This window comes from Pygocentrus nattereri, chromosome 6 (assembly GCF_015220715.1).
Source record: "Pygocentrus nattereri isolate fPygNat1 chromosome 6, fPygNat1.pri, whole genome shotgun sequence".
Lineage (NCBI taxonomy): Eukaryota > Metazoa > Chordata > Actinopteri > Characiformes > Serrasalmidae > Pygocentrus > Pygocentrus nattereri.
This window is the reverse complement of record NC_051216.1, coordinates 20130770-20150865: the sequence shown is the minus strand read 5'-3', so window position 1 is coordinate 20150865 and position 20096 is coordinate 20130770. Positions and strand designations below refer to the sequence as shown.

Genomic DNA, 20096 nt, shown 5'->3' with positions numbered 1-20096 from the left:
GGATTTCTTCTGACAGGAGCGATATGTATTTCTCAATATTATCACTGGAGATTTGGAAATTGTAAGTAGAGGGAGTGGCGCTGTGTGGGGACGGGAGGGAGTCAAGTGAATGGGCTGCCTCGTTTTCCTTTTTTTCTCTCAACAGATGGTCTGAAGTGTCAGCTGACAGCTCTGGGAGATACATGGTCCCTGAGGTCCCCACTCTCTCTCTCTCTCTCTCTCTCTCTCTCTCTCTCTCTCTCTCTCTCTCATCGCTCAGCCTTCACATCTCTCACTCACTGACATCTTTTCTCAGAGCCTCATAGCTCTGTGCTCTTGGCGTCATGTTAGACATGGTGTAATGGACTGACATGACAAGGTATGAGGTAGAGCTGTCACTGTGAGAAATATTCACTTTGGTCACTATACCCACTGGACAGACAACTGTAATTCACTGCAGATAATTGCTTTAGATATGTTTGAACTGTGCTTTTCACTGTCAAGCAGAAATGCATTAATGGCAGTTCACAGTGCGTTGATATTGTTGAATAAGTGTGAGTCTACTGTTTATCTAACACGTTATTTTCTGAATGGTGAGCCCCCATTGAAACTAATGAATGGAATATTTGTCCTTCCCTGACTGCAATTGTAAGGATTAAAGCACTCTGTGAAATGCTGTGGCAGCATTGTCCCTCACAGTTTTAGATGAACAATGTAGTTTGCAAAATGCAAGTCTTAAGTCATGTTGGGAAAAGGAATGGAGTGAATATATTGAAGTGATCTGACTATCTAAAAATTTCAGTGCTGCTTTATTAAGGTAATTGCTGATTAATTTGTCTCACAGCTCTTGATATGTTTGATTAGACTTTGTACTAGTTATGCATTTCCATTTCAGCTGCTACATCATTTCCATTTAAATGACTGATGAGAGTGTTAGTGTTATGTTTATGAAATCAAAGGTTAAAGCATCTATTGTTCATAATATACTGAATTATTCTATATAAATATGGGGTACAAATCAAAGGCTCAAAAATAGTCAACACACTAATCCGAGTCCAACATACAGCCACAGTACTTCATTTCAGCAAAGGTTTATTTGCTCATTTTAGGGAAAAAACGACACAACTTTTTTTTTATATATAAAACATGATATAAAGGAATAAGATGGTCGAGCAGGACAAGCGGTGTCTCTCTCTCTCTCTCTCTCTCTCTCTCTCTCTCTCTGTGTTTTTCTGTTTTCAAGATGAAAGGTATGAATTGCTTCTCTCTTTTGCTGAATGGAGTGTCTTACTCTCTTCTTCCTCTCCCTGTTTTCAACCAGGACACAAATTCTTTAGCTGCCTGGTCTTGCAGGTAAGAGCTAACATCGCTGGTGTAAGTGCCATCTGCATGCCGTCTCGTTTGGGTACTAATAAAAGCAAAGATATTAAGAGAGTTAAAGTATAATGATAAAAAAATGCATCCAGTCTGCTTGTTGTTCAGAGCAAGCACCAAAATCAACATGAAACAGGCAAATGTAATGTCACAGCTCATATATTTACAATCCAGAACTGATATTGTTACAAAATTCACCAAAAAATGTTTGTCTGAAGTTCCAAGACATTACATCAAATTATACAGTCATGAACCCCATTTTGATGCAGTTTTTCTTATTGGCTAATTTGTACTAATGAAAATTGAAAAAACAGTGGAAATGGCTTCATTTTGAAATAAGAATGATGCTCATGTACACAAACACAGGGTACACTGATGTTGGGTTGGGTTGAAAAATTTTGCTTTCTTCACAATGAAAATAAGTTGACTAGTATTTAATTAGTATTTAATTACTAAACATTCATTTGTGATATTTTTTATTTAAAAGCATGAAAAACAACAATATAAGACATACCCACTCCTCTTTGAGTTCATCAGCCATTGCACAAAGTCCTGGGCTCTCCTTGTCTCCAGATATTTGCTGTAATCATTTGAGAATGTTCCTTCTGAGTGCCTCTTCATACTTGCTGGATTATTGAATAGTGTGTCCTCTAAAATCACACTGAAAGAAAAACACTATATGGTTATACAGTGTTTAATAATGACTATCACTGTTAAAGAAGCAAACATTCAAATACATATAAAGGCTTCAAAGAAAAGGCTATAAAGCAACAATAAAATTATTGGCCAAAGAGCTCTATCTGATAAAACTGAGAGAAAGTCCTAATTTGAGGGTCAGTAGCTTCTTAAAAGTGAAGTTGTTTTTTAAAAGATAATGAACTTATTTAAGGGCTAGAGAACTAATAAATAAATTGCTAATAAATGAGAAACTTTTTGCTCTCTCACCTGGAGTTCTCCTCCGTGTCTTGAGTGGGAATCTGCCAGCTGCTCTGCACAATGATGAGGATTAGGAATCCAGTCAAAGAGATGCCCTTCATTCTGTCATCCAAAAAGAAAGAAAAAAAACATACTTCCTTTCAACACATACAATCAGCAGCTTCAATAATGTCAATACTTCAGTAAAACCTTCATTCAAAAACAAAACAAATGAATGTTGTTCTCACCTGTAGACTGAGTGGAGACTGGTCGCTCAGAGAAAGAAAGCAGAGGAAGTGAGAGCGTGCTGGTGTCTACTGGTTTCTTATCTGGCTCCCAGGAGTGCGGTCCTGGTCCCTGTCTACCTACTGTCAGCCTTATATGAAGAACACCCCCCCAACCCCCCACCCCCCCCCCACCCCCAGGCAGACAGCCCAGGTGACACACACACACACACACACACACACACACACACACACACACACACACACACACACACACACACACACACACAACCTTACTCGTTACTCACAAACCATTAGTCAAGACTCTGTTTCAATGCACTGGATATATTTGCAGAGTGAATTTGTTTAAAAAGAGAGATGCTGCAATGTCCAGATGAGCTAAAAAGCTGTCACTTGAAAGTACAAACATGATGCCATCCTGTCAAATACAGTGATTCACTTCAATTTCCAGGAAAGTGAGTATTTTCCACTGAGGTCAGTGAGGTTAAATGACTGGAAGAATGAAAAATCTCTCTGAGCTTTTAATGGGTTTGGGTTCAGTGTTATAGAATATGTATTAGAATTTTTAATGCAGATTAGCTGGATTGGATTTGAACTGTGGCTGAAAAACCCCATAAAAATGTTTTTGAATATTCTTTGTAATGGTACATTCTCTTTTTTCAAAAAATACCACCTCTTCTAACAGATAAAATTGCCTCGTTTAAAGTGTACCTACTGCTCACACAATGGTTCAATTGTGCAAACACAACTTGTATCTCCATAGGAAATCACTGCCAATAGAAAGGAACACTTTGAAGCAGCTGCACGTGCCCAAAGTCTCCATGCCCAATGCTACGCATTGGTTAAGTGTTTGTTACCCAGAACTAACCTACATCGGTACCTAATCTTACTAATGATCATGTTCCCACATCTAGTGTAAAACCTTCTAAGGAGAGGGGCTGTTAGTACAGCAAAGGGGGAGCAAAGTCTCTATAAATGTCCTTGATTTCAGAATAAATGTTGGGTGAGCAGGTCCCTACAAGCATTTGGACATATTAAGAACTGCAGTGTCTGAATTCTAAACTCTCCATTTTCCTTAAAAAGGAAAAATCCCTCAGAATTTGTTCTCAAGCAAATGTTTTTGGACAGTTTTATCTTCAATCTGACAATATCCACTTGTGATTGCATGTGATTTATGCTTTTACATTTGACTTGTTGAATATGACCTAGAAATTAATGGGTTGATAGTCCTTGAGAAGCTTATTGGTTGTTCCAAAGTAGACATAAAGTGGAGGTTCAATCTTTCATTACAACAGAATATATTGGGGGCAAGTTTGTGAGAGATTTTTACTTTGCTGGGAATACCTGGAATTCCAAAAAGCATGCAGTTCATCAACGCTGGGGTGTTCTTGCCGGTCAGTGACACATTTTAGGGTAATATTGGGCAATAGACATCCTTAACATCCTTTTTGTGCATCAGCATTGCACAAACCTTACATGTATCAGTGTCTTATCTATTGCAGCTTCATCTGCAGATAACACCACCATGGACTCATATACAGGCAGAACCAAAATGAAATGTTTTGTCTCATCATTTATTTGGATATTTGCAAACACCTATATAGAGTTACACTTTGCATTCCAATACCACAAATGTATCAGAAGCACTTTCTTCAGAATAGCTCAATCATTACTTTCAAACCGATATGCAGATCATACTGAAGTCTTCAGGCTACACATTGAGTTCAGTGCAAGAAAACCCTGAAATAACCAGACATCACAAACAATGTCACATTTTCTGTAACGCTGTAATATTCTTTATACATATTAAAAAACAAACATGCAAATGCTACACACAAATAACACACTTGTTTGGCTTCATCAACATCCAGCAAGAGGATACAGAATAGCAGCCAAACAGAGGAAAAAAATAATCATATCCTAAAAACGGCTGCATGTACACAGCATTCCAAGTCTCAGTTTGTACATTTGTAACATTTCCACATAAGTTATATACATGTTTGTTACACAGTTCAAGGTCAATACAAACATCTTCTGACATCTGTGATGATCTATTTCTTCTCAGCATAGCACTTCTGAAGAAAGTGACTCAGGTGTTTATAGAGGTGGTAGCGGGCTTTGCCAGACAGGCTGTGGTCTTTATCTGTGTACCACTGCAAAGACACATGACAGAGAGACAGATTTAGGTCTACATTCAGCACCAATTAAAATCTAAGCAGGTCCCAGTTTTAATAAAGGAGCTTCAGCGATCAATATCTGTTCACACACTCCTCTGACACTCACCATGGCCTCAAAGTCCACCTGCTGCTCCACCAGTGCTTTAGAGATCTGAGCAGCTTGCTGGAAATGGACATTATCTGAAAGCCCCAAAAAGAAAATTCATCACAAATAAACAAACATTAGGAGCAGAAAATGACTTTAATTGAACTTTTATTGTGAACTGACTATTCAAAATCACTAATTTGTTACATTATTGTACACTGAAGTTGTGGAGATATTGCTACTATACAGTTGTAAGTATCCCTGTTCAAATGACAAGTGAAACATATAGTACACATTCTCTATAGAGAACACACTTAAGCACATTTTAATGCACAGTTGCTGTTTTTTGCATAATTTAACTTTTTTGGGAAAAAAAAACTAAATATAAAATCTTACCTCTGCAAAGGTTATGTCACATTAGATTAATGTTTTATTTTTCCAATGTTACATTCAGCAAATAACCAGTAATTGTGTGCTAAAATACAACATTTACGTTTGTAAGTTTATTGTAGTGTGCTAATTTCTTTCTCTTAGAAAATCAACAAAACATGTCATTTGACTGGAGGTGATCAAACTTTGCATGATACTGTATCTAATGGATTCTGCTAGTAGTAGTATTGCAATACTAAAACTGTCAGTTGCAGTAATTGCAGAATTATGCTATATTCTGAATCTTTAATAAGTTAATTTTGGCCAGTCATGAAGTCATACCATCTGCAGTGCCATGCACCAGCAAGTATTGCACTGATTTAAAATTCTTCGCTCTGCCTGTTACGGTGGAATTCTGCAAAAGTAGAATGGGACACAATAGACCACAGAGAAACATAAATATATTAGCCATTTATCTTTAGTCCTATGCCATATCAGCCATTGTTCATTTTTCAGTATGCTGTGAGATGTGAGGTGGGATGGCCCTTACGTTATAGCTGTCAGCATTCTCCTCAGGACCGTGCATGTACCTTTCAGTGTACACAGCATCTGGAACGTATAATATTTGTGTGGTAAATCATTTTAACATTGCCACTTTCCATTCTCCCACTGTTCTTTTACTGTGCTTTTAAGAAAGATGAGCTCTGTTCATTGCTCAGGTTGCCCTGTACTGTACCACATTCTAAAAACACTCAGAATTGAAATACTGTTTAGAACTTAGAAGATATGAATGGGCAGGGCTGAACTGCTGTAGGCATATAAGTTGCTGTATGTAAATAAGTTAATTTTCATAACGTTAAAGAAATTCAAAATAAATTAAAAAATAAAATTTAATTCAAAATAAGCTGTTTTTGCAGCTTAGTTTCCTTATATGGATAGAATGGACTGAGGAATCGTTATTTTGAATCTTTAACAGTGTTTACATATCACAGTTTTCCATGATATTGGCCCTTTAAAATATTCAAAGTTGTACCTACTTTCATCTTTGTATTGTTGTGCTGTGAATGTCCAGATGAGTTAGCTTTAACTTTAATTGCTCTTCTGATAGAGACAGCAATTTATGTAGATTCTCACTTCAGTATTTCATATAAAACTTTAATATATAAATATTTCAATACAACGAAATTTTAATATATACATATAAATTTATATATATTTTTAAACATGTATTAAATATATAATATTTAATACATGTTCTCATACTGATGCATCAAAAATGCTTTGAATTTTTGGCAGTTTTAAATTATTTTTAGATCATTAAAAATGCATCATACCATAATATTCCCACTTGGAAACGGGAGCCACAGCGATTCCACATTTAAACAGGCCGCTCCCTGATCCCAGAACCATGGAGGTCACATAGCCACCATATGACTGTAGTGAAACAAAGTCTGGGCTTATTAAATTGTAATTATAATGTAATTAGATGGGTTTCAGCCATAACTCATAGACAGATGAGAATTTTATTTAATTTATTCAACTTTTTAGTAAGAAAACTTACCCATCCCCACATTCCAATTCTCTCCTTGTCTATAAAGCCCATGTCGATGAATTTCCTACAGGAAAAATAGAACAACATATTTCCTAATGTGTAATAGGCTACAACTGTACAAAGCAGGAGCTAAGCAAGTAAAATGTGTAAAATTAAACATATTTAACTCATTATTGCATCCTGAGTAATGTTGTGATATGCCCAGGAAGAACTGCTATAAGTAATATCCTTAAGGAACTACAGCAATGTTGAAAGGATGGGGATTTGATTGCATTCAGCCAAAAAGCATTAGTGAGGTCAGGTAACGTTGGATGATCAATTCTGAATGACAAATGCAACTCCAGCTCATCCTAAAGGTATTTGATAGAGGTCTATTACTTAAGAGAACACAGTTCCACTGCTTCATAGCCCAATGCTGGGCAGCTTTATACACTTCCAGCTGATGCTTGGTATTGGGCATGGTCACCTTAGGCTGTGTGGCTGCTCCAAAGCATCTCATTCTATTGGGAATGAGACAAGCTGTGTACAATCAACTGAACATGTATGTCAGCAATGAGGGCAGCTTAAAATAGCTGAATTCATTAGAAAGAGTGTCTGGTTACTTTTGGACATACAGTCTGTCATTCACATAATTTCATCTTTCGCTCAGGTCCACTTGTTTGTACTGACTTCAGTACACAGACACTGTATGTCTCTGAAATCTTCATTACTCTGTATGCATCTGTCACATCACAACTTTTCCCCACTGATGAATCTTCACTCGCATGTGTGTTATGTAAGCTGCATGTGTCTGCCTCAGCACCTGCCGTGTCCTGCTCTGCTGCAGTCACACGCAGGTTTAGCGTTTAGCGTGTGCACATCGTTCCCCTCAGCTCACCTCACCGCTGAGATCTGATCTTCCACCTCATACGTGCCCAACCTTTCGTATATGGCATGCATTATTTCATCGCCTTGGAAACCACTTCCTCTTCCATCAAAGCTGGCGATGATGACGTCCTCTGTGCTGCAGAGGTAAGTGGCCCACTCCAACCTGAACTTGTAGTCCACATACTGACTTGCTGGACCTGCATAGCTGTAATAAAAACATCCTATTTCAGAATATTTATGTGAAGTTTTTAGGCACTTTGAGAATATTTAACATACAACAATATATATACCATAATAATGCTCAAATCATAAACTGTGACCTATTAATGCCCTGATGCTTATGCAACAATCTCAAAACAGATGGGTGGGAAACAACATGTTACTTTTTAACACATGTGTACAGTGTTATGCAAAAGTCAGAGACCACCCTTTATTTATTTACAGTCCACACAGCCATTATCTATTTTTCAGCATTAGGAAAAAATCTGAAAACACACATTTAGCCAAAATTACACAGAAACCTCAACAACTAAATATAAAGTTACACTTTCCATATTCTCCATATCTTTTAATAATATTTTGAACATTTTTTTCATTATTCAAAAGGGATTATCTTATATCTCGTCTCAGACATGTTCGCTAAAAAGGTAATAAATTGTACTTATTGGCCATTTTAAGTGATAACATAAAAGATGTATTGTTAATAAGCATGGCATTTTTCAGCGTACACTGGCTCAACAAAACTTGGGCAGCAGGATATTTTAGATAAGAAATCCACATTCATTTCAAAGCTTGATGATTTATTTCAGAATATTGAAAGTGAGCCAGTATAGATTCATTTAGCAGATGGAGGTGTGAGACGATTGCCTATGCTGCCTGACATTACAACATTTAGCCAAACACATAAATGCAGAGTCAAGCCAGCTGTTCCACAACTATGAGATCCTACATGACGGTAAAGACTTCTCTTGAGTCCCAGTTGACTTTGTATCATAAAACTGTGCTAAACACCTAGGCTTAGGTGATGATAGAAATATGGCAAAGAAATGGACAGATAAATATTAATGAAGAACTTACACTTGGATCAGAAGAGGGTATTTTTTGGATGTGTCAAAATTTGGAGGGAACATCATCTGGTACCAGAAATCTGTTCAGTCATTTTTTAAACATAATAAAACATGTTATTGTTGTAGAACAATGGATTCTCTTAAAACATTTTCTGTTGATCGAAAGTGCTGCTCTTACCAAATCCTGATATCTTTAGTGTGGCACGTTTTATAGTTGGCATTTGGATTTCTGTGGCCAGAATCTGTTCCAGTTTCTTGTTGTCTTCAAGTACCTGAATTTCTAAACACAAAAACAAATGGTAAAAGAAGAATAATTATAAGTTTGAGACTGTGTTATTTCATAGACTCTTTATCCTTTTTCCCCCAAAAGTGAATTTGATTTATCCAACAAACTAACCTTTACGAACTCCTCGGTTATCCATAAGAGTAAAGAGTGGCAGTCCTGGTCCTACAGGCAAAAACATGAATGTATAGAATTACAGGTTTCTGACAATTCACATGATTTTACCGATGCCAGTTCCTTCAGATAGTCTGGGGGGTATTGTGGCTGAGTTGATTTGTCAGTGTTGTGGTAAACATATTCTCATTTATCAAAGTTATTTTGATACGGCAGCAGGTGTGAGAGCAGGAGGAGGGGTGCGCTAACCGTAGCAGTCCATGCGGAAGTAGGAGGCGTTTTGGCTGAAGTACGCTGAATTGAACTGACACCTGTCCTTGTAGAGAAAGCAGGTGAGGCATTCAGGGGCAGAGTGACCACTGCTGCTGAAGGATATCCTAATATCACACCAAACACCAGATTATGTCACCATTACTTTACAGTGCATATATTACATTGTGATAATAACAAAATAACTACCTAATCATTAACCCATCAAAGTAGCAGTAATCGCACACAATAACAAATGCAAGATATAATTTTATTTTACTTGTAGCGCACTGAAACAAGCACAGAACTTATGTTGAAAGTGAAGATTTGTATATATATATATATGCTTATCATGATTTGAAATTACTAACCAAGTAATTAATTATGAAGGTTTACATACATTTGCCTACATATTGATACTATTGTTATGTAAATCAAATGTGCAGCAAAACAACAATAATAACTCTAGGCTTAAAAGAGTAAAATACTATATGTCCAAAAGCATCCAGACACCCTTAAAATTAGTGAGTTCAGTTACTTTAAGATACATCCTTTGCTGACAAATGTGTAAACTCCATTGAAAAGCACTGCCAATAGAATTGCAATAGATATTTTGGAGCAGCTGCACTTAAGGCTAAGGCCACCAAACCAAATACAAAGTGTTGGCCAGAGGGGTATAAAGGTCCCCAGCACTGAGCAGTGGAACAGTGGAACTGAGTTCTCTGGAGTTATGGACCTTTGGGATGAGTTGGAGTGACATTTATAATCCAGAACTAATCATCCTCGCAGAGATTTTAAATAAATATTCCCTTAATCATGAATCAAATAGATTACATATTGTAATCACTAACCAAATAGGTAGGATTGGCTGAACAGACAATATTAATTCTCTTAGAAAAGGTTGGCCTTAGTCTGTCTGCATAGAGGATTCTAGACACTGGAAAGCCCCTGGGTTCACAGAGAGGCCTGTGTGTACCTACTGATCCAGTTAAGAGAGGGGCAAGTTGACCTTGATAGGTAAAGCAGACCGGTAAAAACTGGTTGAAAAGTGTTTTTAGGAGTGAACTCATCATGATATGGCCAAATTTATGGACGAAGAGATGCACCTATTACAGAATCAGCTAATATCAAAATTTGAGAAGTAAGGTGGGAGGATATCAAATTACTCCAGTTATATGGCATATAAACTGTTGTTTGAAACACTGTATTTGTGCAGTTGGGTCTCTCAAGAGTTGATGCTGAAATAAAGATGAATAGCTTTTCCCTCTTCCACAAACTCAGCATCTGAAAACTCTTAGCTTTTTGACATCTTTTGAGAACTTAAGACTTAAAACAGTTATTAGTGAAAGTGCTAGTATTAAAAAATCTTTTTTTTCTTAATATTATGTTGGAGGCCTGGGGTTGAAGTTAGCCTTGGGTCCCGAAAATCAAACATTAGTATCTGACCTCACTAATTCTCTTGTGGCTGAATGCAATCAAATCCTCTCAGCAATGGGGGTGCAAACTCCCTCTCAGTGCCAGGGATGTGCAAGAATATTTGAGTATAGTCAAATATTCGTTAACGGTTTAAGGTGCCAGTATCTGAATACTAAAATCACTAGTCCATACTTGTTACATTTTATTATAGGAGGGCAGAGAAAATCCAGACCAGCACTTCTGTAAACTGGCAGTTGTATATTTTAACAGGACTGTACAATCTAGTGTGTTTACTCATATTTGTAGGTTAGTATGTATAGCACTTTACACATTGCTAATCTAACACAAGTGCTTTACCCTGAAAGTGATGCATTGTTAATGACATGACTGAGAAAGCAGCAGTAGCAAAGCCTTAGTACTAATAGACTAACTACTTCAACTATGTTAACTAGTCCCAGAAACAGCATGTTTACTTTGCCAGATGTAAAAAGACATTTCTCTGACAAAGTAACACGTTGTCTTATATTCTGCTGAGGAGGAAAGACCTCATACAGAACAAGAAGAATTCTCATCAACATTCATCATTGTAGCAGTAAGCTGTAGTTTTAGCTCATTAGATGGTCCAGGCACCATCTATTTCCTGTGGCTAATTTTAAATAACAATAAATGTGTGCTCTCCAGCATCCCCCCGCGACCCTGACGGAGAAGCGGCTTAGAAAATGGATGGATGGATGGATGGATGGATGGATAAATGTGTGCTGTTAAAGTTTTGTGCAACACAGGTGCTGTAAACCTATAGCATTAGATTTTCTCACATTCTTTCTTTTCTCATGGTTAACCAATTGTCCATTCATTAGCACTTACAGATATTTGAATAGCATTACTAAAATGCACATCCCTAGTTGATACTCATGAAACACTGCAGGTGTCTGCAAGCATTTGGACATATAATGTGTTTTCATAGTGGGCATCAAATGGAGTAACAAAATAGACTGTACATTTAGCACTGAAATGAACAAATATAAACAAATAATAAGTTTACAACAGCTATTCAGCAAATTTGTTACTGTAGTAAAAGTATTTTTGGTTAATTCTGCAGTGGTGTATAGTGTCGAGAGCCAGTACACTGATACTCACTTGTAAAGGTTTCTCTGCCCTGGTCTTCCCATGTGCTCATTACTCACATAGTAGCTATGGAAAAGATTTAGTTCAAGTAAATGATTAAATGCCAGTGAGATAGAAATATAGATCTGCTCTAAAAACAAATCAACTAAAATGATTTCTGTAATTTCATGGTACTTACATGGCATCTTTAGTTAATTTTGAAATGTAAATGACTTCCCATTTGCCAGAAGTTATCGCTACAGCTTTCCCCTGCAGAAGATGGACAATCAAAAGATATAAGTGTTATAAAGGTGTTCTTCTGGCCTGTGGTTTTCCAGTCCACTCAGAGGTCTCAAAAAAGGTACAGTTCCAGTCCTTAATTGGACACAGTGACCTCTTTGTGGTAAAGAGTTACATAATGCTCTGGGTGACAACATTCCTTAATGAGAATGTAAGTTTGCAGTTTCAATTTATACCATATGGCTACAGCTTCCTTTCCTTACATTCCATGACAGGTTTGTTTATTGGTATAGTATATTTCTTAGTACACAAAGTAACTCTTTTTAAGAAGATTAGTCATTCTGTTGAGCAGATACAATAACAATGTATATCCCAATTAGAGATCTCTTTGTGGAGTGTGTCTGCTTGCATTTTAGAGTGTGTTTTAAAGCCCAGGCACATCAGAAGGGTTCTCTACTCCATATTTCCACATCTATCCAAGCAAGAGTACGTACCAGAGGAAAATACAGGATTTATATTAGAGCTTATTCAAGTAGGGTATTAAACAGTATCTGGCAACTTACACCTTTCACATAGTGGAGATGTTTGTAGCCCTTTGGATCACTCATCACCTTGTAGAAACTACTGTTGTCTGCGGCAAAGTAAGGAGTCAGCGGGTTGTACTGAGAAACAGGAAAGAGGTACGAGAGACAAAGAGTTCAGTGCCATTGTCATAATTGGAAGTTTAGAGGGCTTTATAACTTTCAATGTAATGAACTCACCCGACCAACCCAGCCTGTTTTACTCTTCTGTTCAAATTTTATGTTTTCCTTCCAGCTGGTTCCATCATAGTCATAGAGCTGCAGAAGAACCTGATCCTGTCTTCTAGTCAGCCACTGCACAGCAATGCGCTCATCAGTCACCCACGTTACTGAACTCAGGTAGTGATCACTTAGAGAATGCATGCACACACACACACAAACACACACACACACACACACACACACACACACACACACACACACACACACATAGAATTGCATTAACTAGGCTCAACATTAAGCTTACATTCATGACCAAGTTGGTCTGACATCAATTTACTGTTATTAATTCATTACACTTGCTATTTGTCAAAAACAAAACAGCCATTGCTGACATTGCTGTAATGTTGTATAAGAGAAGAATAAAACAGAACTCCATACCCTGCCCCAATGCTTTTTGGCACCACCACCTCTGAGCGAATGGATGGATTTGCGGCATGAACAACAAACAGCCTTGCTTTTGGAATGTTGGAGCCGGCCTTGTAAAAAAGAAAGACTAAAAATGAAATGTGGAACATATAAAAGAGAAAAAGCATCTCAAAATGTAAGTGTCACTATCAGGAATGAAGTGTTTTAGAATGCCATACCTTGGGGTACGGCACTATCATGGTAATGGGATACTGTCCATTTCCATACATAGAGTACTCAATTGCGTGCACATCTGTGTCATTAATCTGCACATAAGCTAGGTACTTTGCTGTGGGAGACCACCACATCCCCTCATTTGACACAAACACCTCCTCTGGAGAGAACAAACACCCGTGTATTACAATAGAAAAATAACAAACACATACACAGCAAGATTTCTTAGTTATGAAAATAACTCACATTGCCTATTTGTATCACTTTATACTTTAACTTTGTTTTAAAAAATACTTGAAAACTATTCGCTTGAAATAATGGAAAGTGAATGAATGTGTGTGCATACATGAATAAATGAACAGGATGGTTAATAAACAGATGGATAGACAAATGACCTTCGTACGCCCAGTCTGGAACTCCATTGAGAATTTGATTGATTTTTCCATCCTGGGTTATCTGTATGGGCTCAGCAGTGGCATTCAATTTGAGGTAAATGTTATAATCCCATACATAAGCCTGAAGAGGAGAGCATGGATTAGCAATAGCATTGTTAACAATCTGCATGACACTGAAGGTGATCTGTGCTTAAGGACAGTGAGAGATGAGGTTCTTCTCACCAGCTTGTTTTCCACAGGGGCCCACATTAATAACTGGATGACTTGAGGGATGTGAACAGGTGTGACGAAAGCCCTGGAAACCAGACACATTTAACTGAAGCACAGAGAGTAACACACTGAATAACAAATGTCTGTTCCCTGAGCAGTAGTTACATTCAGTGATAAAATCACCATGCATGGTGCATGGTCACTTTAGTTGCATGTAGTTTATATAAAAGTATTAGTAATATATGTATATATACAGTACTGTGCAAAAGTCCTATGCTGGGCCTCAAGCACTTATTCTTTCAGTTAGAATAAAAATAAAAATAAAATAAAAAATAAAAAAATAAACAATACATTGTGATTATATGGATGTCATGCACATAGAATTATTGGATTCCATAGATGTCAGAAGGTTCTTCTAACTGTACTCTGTTGTTGTCTCTAATGTTAATACAAATATTAAAAACAAAATATTGTGGTGTCTGCCATGGGCGCTACCATGAGGGGCCGTGCAAAGTGGCTCCTGATGCATGCCACACTCTCAGGTAAGAAGAAAACTTATTGTTGTTATTGTTGTTGAGGTTGTTTCTGTTGTTCGTGAGGTTGTGTTGCTTAAAGTAAACTCGTTTAAGGAGGGTGGGGTTTGTAGGGTAACTAGTGGTTAGAAGTGTCTACCCTCTTCATATGTTATGTGCTCCCATGTTACCCCCTCCTGTGTTTCGTGTGGGGGTTAGCGCTGGGCAGGACATTTCTTGTTGCCTGTTGTGTCTGTTCAAAATAAGAGCACATGTCTATATACAAAGTGTTTTCTGTGTTTTCTTTTACATTGATGCCAATTTTCTTGTTGCGTTTACTGTATTTTTACTTGATATCTAGTTTTATATTGTGTTTTCCTGGCAAAACACACTTAATGCCAGGATAAATTATCTGAAGCAGTTTTCTTGGCTTCCTAAGACTCATGCACAGTATATTTGTATATATACTGCATATGCTATTCTCTCTTTTCACAGCATAAATTGCTTTTCTGCTTGTTTGGAGGTCTGTCAGTTCAACTATCCAATACTGTTTTCTTCAGTAACGATAATGGCATACATTTATATGATGAACGCAAAGTGGATTTTTGTGTTTGTAGGGGAGCAAGCAAATAAAAATTTGTGGAAGTGCTTGTCTTGTGTTTAAATGCTTATTTGTTATTTTGACAGTTGTCCATGATTTTTTGATATGAAAGCTGAAGCTCAGAGGTTTGAATTGATTTTATAACGGGAGATTGTTCTTAATTCACACCTCTGAGCTTCAGCTTCAGCAAATTCAACCCTCTGCTTTTACTCTTCATTGCTCACTAACAGCTCAACACAGTCACAACATGTGTTCTTGTAACGTGTTCTTGTTAATTTGATAACAAAATATTTTATTTGATTATCTAAATAAAAAATGTCTTCATTCCACTTGCAAAATGGTCACTAATGGGCCTGCAGAAATTACATATACTATTTATATATTACGCAATTACAACAGGATTATACTTACTGAGTCTCCATATTGTATATGGAGTATGAGGCAGTGTAGGAGTGTCTCCATTGCTGTCAAGACAATTACATTTTGATATTAAAAATGAAGCAATGGCAATACTTTCTTGATCACATGTACAGTGAATATGTACATGATCTTAAGACATGAAGTGGTTATGATATTTGATTTGTAGTGGTCACCTTTGAATAATTGCTCTCAAAACAGATGAATTTCCTATCAGCAGACACTATGTAACCTGAGGCATCCACTTCAGCCTGTAAAGGAAATCACACTCTCCATCAAACACATTGAAATCAGCACATAGGATGAAAGATTAGAAAACGAGAAGTATCAAAGTGAGGCATCTTACAAATGTTGAGTTGCTCAAGTATAATGAGCTTGCCATTGTCTCCACATTATGCAGATACACGTTGCCATCTTTGCTTTTATGGAGGTATTCATTGTCTGTAGAGAAAATACATAAATGCCAACATCAAATCAAAAAAATTCACACCTATTGCTGTGACGTCTAACACAGCAAAGCCTGTGGACCTGGTAGGAGATAAAGTACCATAGCAGGTTAAAAACAATTCTAGGGAAGAGCAGTATGACAATATTTTAGTGTATCATAATAAGTTAAGTCATGCACAATATGCTTTTCTTTTTACATGCTGCTCTATTGACTGTAGACTTTTTGTACCATGTCGAATTTTACAGGATATTTTTCGCTGTATGCCACACAGCGCAATTATGCCCACTGTTTTGTGAAATGTCCTTAATAACAGTCCATATTCATGCTGGTTTGTGCTGTTTTTTCAACAGGGCAAAGTATTTGTGGTAATATTACACAAAACAAACTCTACTGCAAGCTGTGTCAAGACAAGTCAGAGCAGGTAGGTTGTCATAGGAAAGGGCCATTTGACTGACATGCACACCCAATCACAGTCCATTCAGCAAAAGCACAATTCAAGTATGACGTTTTGAACAGCGTCCAGGCCTATGGCTTGCTCTGAAAGAGCTCATGGTGCCTGCTACTAGCATTCAGCTTGATAAACAGTTATTTGTTTCCCATCAACCAGAGCCAGTTTAAATTCTCTGGAAGGTGAATTTCTGAGATTTGCTGTTATTTTAGTTTGCAGTTTACATCAGAAAGTCTGTGTTCTTCTGTGTACATTTAACACAAAAATGATCAGAAATGGAATCAAACATTTACTCATGTGAGGATCTTAATAGGAAACCTGAATATATCTTATATATATTTTTACTCAACTGCTGAGAATGTGTACTCATCATACACACATCAGGTCTAATGATGGGATAAGAATGTTATTCTTTCAAACATGTGTATGGTCATATTTAAGTATCTCACCTGAAATCCACCGCAGACTGTATGTCTGGTACCTAATAGTATCATTATAAAAGTCATCAAATGTGTAAGTCCTTTTTGAACCAGAGTCACTCCCTGAAACAGAAAACAGAACAAAGTCTCAATCTATGCATTTTCACAGCAAGCAGGTTAATAGCACTAGGTAATCACATGGGGGCGCCACTTCAAAAGTTAAATTGATGATATTCATTGGTGTGGCTGTGGTACACACTCAGTAACCTTTCCAGCCACACAGGCCTAACAAAATTACAATTAGTCTCTTACACTGTACCTTCACTTTATAGACAGAATTCAGGTTCATTCAGATAATATCACAAAAAATATAATAAATTAATTATAATAACAATAATAATAATCTGTTAGCAAATGTACAGCTTGCACCAGATGCACATGGAAAAATACAGTTTAAAGATGAATATGTAAATTATTTTAATAGCACTATACAATCAGTAGTAGTATAGTAGTTATTAACTTGAGAAATATGTTCTAAATATAATTGCTACTTTGTAAACAGTGGAAAAAATCTAAACACCTAACACAGTGAAATTGTATATATAGTCTAAGGAAGTTGCTCAGATTACTTAGAGGCAACTGTATACTTAGAGTAATCTATACTGGAAAAAATAGTGCACTGACAGAAGAAGGGTACTGTACACTGTTAGAAATAAAGATACTGTGCCAGTGCATTTTTCGTTCGTCAAGGTACAAACAATGTAAATGTTCCCTCAAAGGTAAAACAGCGGTTTTAAGTTCGAACTGGGTTCCTTAAATTAATTTTTCCAGGTGAAAAGTACAGACCATGTAATAGTGTGTATGTACTATGGTACAATTATATGTCCTGACTAAAGGTACTGAGATGTACTCTTGAGGGTACCACCACAGCGACAAGAGGGGTACTGCCCCAGTGAGAGTTTCATACCTTTATTTCTGAGAGTGTACAGGTATTTTCATTCAACAAGGTACAATCACTGTAAATATATCCTTAATGATACAACAATGGTCTTAAGGTTCAGTTGTGTACTTCACACTATGTTTACTTTCCATACACATTTGTATCTTGTAATAATCTAAAGTTTTACATTAAAAAGCATCAAGACTGTTAATAAAAAAAACTAATTCAGAGAGTTGGTGTCAGGGCCTTAAAATTTTAAAATTTTAAGCTAATCTAACTTCAAGTAATAAGTGGATAGGGCATAAAACACAGATCCTTGTTCCACTAACTTACTGTTTCAGAATTCAGTGAACTCAAGCTTTAATGAAGCCCAAACACTAACTTTTCTGTGTTGTTAAGCAACACATTTTTGCAGCGGAGGAAGGATGGAGTCAATGTAAATAAAAACAAATAAATAATTTGAGCAGTAATATGGAACAAATATTAGTTTATATATTGACTAAAGGCACCCTTGAAGGTACCACCCCAGTGACTTGAGGCACACTACCCCAACATTTTAGTACCTATATTTCTGACAGAAATATGACTCCAATGTGTTGACCTACAGAGCTACACTGATGCCTTCCTTTCTTGATTAACATAATGTGTGGCCACAACTTACTAAGTCATGGACACAGGACTCTAATGCATGGCTGCGACTTAACTAAGTAGTAAGTAAGGCCATGACGTAACTATCAAAACTTAATTAGGCTGTGCTCTTGACTTCACTATCTTATCATAGTAGTAAGTGGTGGCCACAAATGAACTATCTTGTTCCCTTGCCTTAGTAAGTCGTGGCCACACAGTAGGATCCTGTTCCCATGACTCAGTAAGTTGTGGCCATTCCTTATTTTTATTGGGAAGGGACGTCACCAGCGGCGCTCCATATCACTCAATGGCACGTAAGTATAATATGCTACATCAGCACAATTCTTACCAAGTAAAGCAGACAGAGAGACAGTAATTACGCTGATCTAACTTTTTTTACTCATGTTGAAACATCTGACACATTTAATGGACCTATAGTTGTATTAAATAACCAAAAAAATACATCTTAAAATTCACAATGAGACTTTAAACAGAAGTTCGACAAACGCTAGCAGTCGTACTCACTGTGGACATAAATGGCTGTTGGCACAGCTATGAGTGTGATGACGACAGCTGCTCCAACTGTGGCTACACACACCTTACTGCAGCCCTGCAGGTACACACACACACACACACACACACACACACACACACGGAAGTTCATATGAGAGATAACTCTCTAAAGAAACTGTAGTAGTAGCTGTATTAGTGCTCCAGTAAGACGAGAAAACTAACAGAGAAGTCTAAGCCAGTGTGGAGCTCCTCGAACACAATGTGCTCCCAACAGTGGGCTTCCAAACATGCCACGAGTGACTGTAAAAAAAAGAGGAGAGAAAAAAAGAGAAAGGAAAAAAAAGTAGAAGAAAAAAAGTTTATAGACTGACCATTTTCGCGCTGAAGAGTTAAAGCTGCCTCCAGTGTTGAAGAACGGCGCGCTGGAGTTTCTTACTTTCTCAGTTTCTCTGCTCTCAGATCATTTCCTCAGCGCTGCTCTTCTCTCAGTCCTGGAAGGCGCGGCGCTTTTCCAGCTACTTCCCCAGTTAAGCCCGTTCTGCCTGCGCTGGATCATTGAAGCAGAGGATGCGGCAGCGCTGAGGCTCCTCACTGCTCCTCACTGCTCTTCGCAGCTCTCAGAGGGCAGCGGAGTCCGAGCTCATTCAGCATGTGACCGCATGGCTCAGCACCCCGCGGTCAGCAATGCAGCACGAGCCTCATCCAGCAGACACACACACACACACACACACACACACACACACACACACACACACACACACACACACACACACGGTGACTAACGACGACTAGAAGGATCTGTTTTTAGTTAACAGACAAAAAGTCACAGTGTATATTTTAGGGGAGTTACTAGTAAAAATAACATCCACATTCATTTGTATGAGCTACACAGGCAAGCAGATAATAATAATATATGATATAATAATAGGGTTAGTGCACCACAGTAATTTGCTGTGATTGAACATCATTTGCATTTATAATATGCAGTTAAATGCAAAAGTTTTGAGTACATCTGCTCAGATTACGTTTTGTTGCTTTTTTGATGAAAAAGGTGAAAATTACACATCGTCTACAGAGGTCACAACTCTGCACTAAACCACATAAAATGCGCCCTGTGCAAAAGTCATGGAACTTTTTATACCGTATGT

At 37.4% G+C, this 20096-nt stretch overlaps 2 protein-coding genes across 3 annotated transcripts; both read right to left on the bottom strand.

Annotated features, from left to right (window-relative positions):
* Window positions 1-1083: 1083 nt before the first annotated feature.
* gcgb (glucagon b) lies at window positions 1084-2614 on the bottom strand. Of its 2 annotated transcripts, none has more exons than XM_037539104.1 (4): window positions 2517-2614; window positions 2299-2391; window positions 1872-2014; window positions 1084-1387 (listed from the first exon to the last, which is right to left on the bottom strand). In XM_037539104.1, exons 2-4 carry the CDS (start codon window positions 2388-2390, stop codon window positions 1293-1295), a joined length of 330 nt encoding a protein of 109 aa, XP_037395001.1. In that variant the 5' UTR covers window position 2391; window positions 2517-2614; the 3' UTR covers window positions 1084-1292. The 2 variants fall into 2 exon arrangements, with proteins under 2 accessions (XP_037395001.1, XP_017547745.1); XM_017692256.2 differs by having other exon boundaries at window positions 1086-1387; window positions 1868-2014.
* A 1452-nt stretch (window positions 2615-4066) lies between these two features.
* Window positions 4067-19617, bottom strand: LOC108424318 (fibroblast activation protein, alpha). The gene is made up of 25 exons (XM_017692251.2): window positions 19320-19617; window positions 18961-19045; window positions 16899-16991; window positions 15900-15994; window positions 15730-15804; window positions 15548-15600; window positions 14036-14108; window positions 13814-13934; window positions 13424-13578; window positions 13218-13315; window positions 12798-12966; window positions 12600-12698; window positions 11996-12066; window positions 11830-11883; window positions 9277-9404; window positions 9028-9078; window positions 8809-8910; window positions 8641-8710; window positions 7574-7768; window positions 6706-6760; window positions 6479-6578; window positions 5695-5753; window positions 5487-5559; window positions 4797-4870; window positions 4067-4666 (listed from the first exon to the last, which is right to left on the bottom strand). The coding sequence occupies exons 1-25, from the start codon at window positions 19320-19322 to the stop codon at window positions 4565-4567; spliced, it is 2253 nt and encodes a 750-aa protein (XP_017547740.1). The 5' UTR covers window positions 19323-19617; the 3' UTR covers window positions 4067-4564.
* Window positions 19618-20096: the final 479 nt, after the last annotated feature.

What these genes read in the sequence shown, in the direction of transcription:
- gcgb (XM_017692256.2), bottom strand. Translation starts at nt 2,390, where the DNA reads ATGAAGGGCATCTCTTTGACTGGATTCCTAATCCTCATCATTGTGCAG. An exon ending in GACACGGAGGAGAACTCCAG is followed by an intron (nt 2,015 to 2,298) that starts GTGAGAGAGCAA and finishes TTTTTCTTTCAG; the next exon opens with TGTGATTTTAGAGGACACAC. An exon ending in ATGAACTCAAAGAGGAGTGG is followed by an intron (nt 1,388 to 1,867) that starts GTATGTCTTATA and finishes TGCTTTTATTAG; the next exon opens with TACCCAAACGAGACGGCATG.
- LOC108424318 (XM_017692251.2), bottom strand. An exon ending in ATATACAATATGGAGACTCA is followed by an intron (nt 14,109 to 15,547) that starts GTAAGTATAATC and finishes TCTGGTTTCCAG; the next exon opens with GGCTTTCGTCACACCTGTTC. An exon ending in GAATTGGAATGTGGGGATGG is followed by an intron (nt 6,579 to 6,705) that starts GTAAGTTTTCTT and finishes GTTTCACTACAG; the next exon opens with TCATATGGTGGCTATGTGAC.